The 1,589-nt window shown below is 44.3% G+C and overlaps 1 protein-coding gene across 1 annotated transcript; it reads right to left on the reverse strand.

Moving 5' to 3' along the window:
- Positions 1 to 260: 260 nt before the first annotated feature.
- LOC127259527 (L-type lectin-domain containing receptor kinase VIII.2-like) lies at positions 261 to 1,340 on the reverse strand. The gene has a single exon (XM_051286906.1). It carries the CDS (start codon positions 1,338 to 1,340, stop codon positions 261 to 263), a length of 1,080 nt encoding a protein of 359 aa, XP_051142863.1.
- Positions 1,341 to 1,589: the final 249 nt, after the last annotated feature.

Consider the following 1,589-nt stretch of genomic DNA (forward strand, 5'->3'; position numbering starts at 1 on the left):
AAACCATGCCACATTATCTCTAAAAGCTAACATATCCTTACATTCAACTTAAATGATGAGAAGCTAATAAACGTTCCAAAGACAATATAGAAAGTCCAAGTCGGCGAACCATATAGCAAATATCTACGTCAACAATCCACATCATCGTTCATTAACATACATAAGTTAAAAGTGTTTGCAAACAATGCATACGATCGTGCATCCATCACATTATATTACAACAAAGCATAAAAACACACAAGTCAAGTTAACAAGTGGCCCTAATTCTTACCATCAGTTAAGTTATCTCCTACGACTACATTGATCTTTTCATACCTGAACTCCTGGGGGCGAGCCTTGAAATTTGAAGGGATTGTCAGCACAGTCTCCGAGCTATTCTCAAACAATGCCCACAAAAACAGCACAATCAATGCCAACAACGCGCCGCATCCTGTCATGAAAACCAGCCCCCAAAGGACCCCCAGAGCACAGGTCTTCTTCTTGTGGGCAAGTTTTTCTTCGCTATGCGAAAATGTTTGTGGATCCAATGGCCGGGAGTGGAGCCATTCGGGCACGATCCTAGTCCTGAATTTCCAGGAATACACATTGCTAATCTGCATTGAGTTCCCACTGGTCGAACCCAATCCGACTAGGACCTCTTCATTCTTCCACATTTCGCCCAAATCGACACGGTGAGCCAACAGAGGACTGTAAGGCCTGGAACTGCCGTATTTACTCAACCTAATCTCAATCCTTTTGGAGCTTGAATCGTAGTCGATCCAGGCATGCAATTTCACTCCGCTATTCAAAACTAAATTCAAGGATGACACATTGCCCGTTTCTGCAGAGACTAGACTACTCACATCCACACCGACGTGGTTTGCGTTCGTATCCCCCAAATTATCGTCGACCAATGTGTCGAACTCCACCCCGAGGAACCGATTCTCTCGCAGAACCCCGAAACTCTCCCCGGAAAACCTCGACGGAAAGCTTCTCGGCACGAGGAGGAAAGCCAGACCGTCGCCGTCGTGAGGGGAGATGGAGAAAGTGAAATCCGTGGAGAATGAAATCGGCCTCCTCGACTTGGAGTGTAAGGTGAAGAGCTTTATCGGCTTCTTTTGGAGGAGAAATCCAGAGCTAGGGGAGGAGATTTCGGGGTGGGTGAGCTGCACGCAGGAGTTGTCGGCGGTGAACTTGGCATCGCCGATTAGAACGACGTTGGAGCCGAATTGGGGTTTGTTGGGGAGGGACTGCGCGAAATGCAGAGGCGAGGAAAGCATACAAATCAGCAGGAGCAGGAGCAGCAGCGGAAATGGATTAGGCATCAAGCAATTGGAAGATCTGCAGGTGATATTCGACATTTATTAGGGTTTCTGAGAATTTCTAGGTTATGAATTTGGGGGAAATTTGGTCTGGCCTCTCGGGCGATCCCACGAGGAAAATGGTATGGAGTGGAGTGGTCGTACTAAATAAAGGGGTCATAAAAAATCATCGGGAAGATACCACTGGTTTTTTTTTCTATGTTTTTTTAATAAAAAAATAAAATATATATATACATGTATTTTATAAAACATTTTATTATATATTATTTTAATATTAAATTTACATTA

This window comes from Andrographis paniculata, unplaced genomic scaffold, assembly GCF_009805555.1.
Source record: "Andrographis paniculata isolate CXL003 unplaced genomic scaffold, ASM980555v1 Contig60END, whole genome shotgun sequence".
Taxonomy (NCBI): domain Eukaryota; kingdom Viridiplantae; phylum Streptophyta; class Magnoliopsida; order Lamiales; family Acanthaceae; genus Andrographis; species Andrographis paniculata.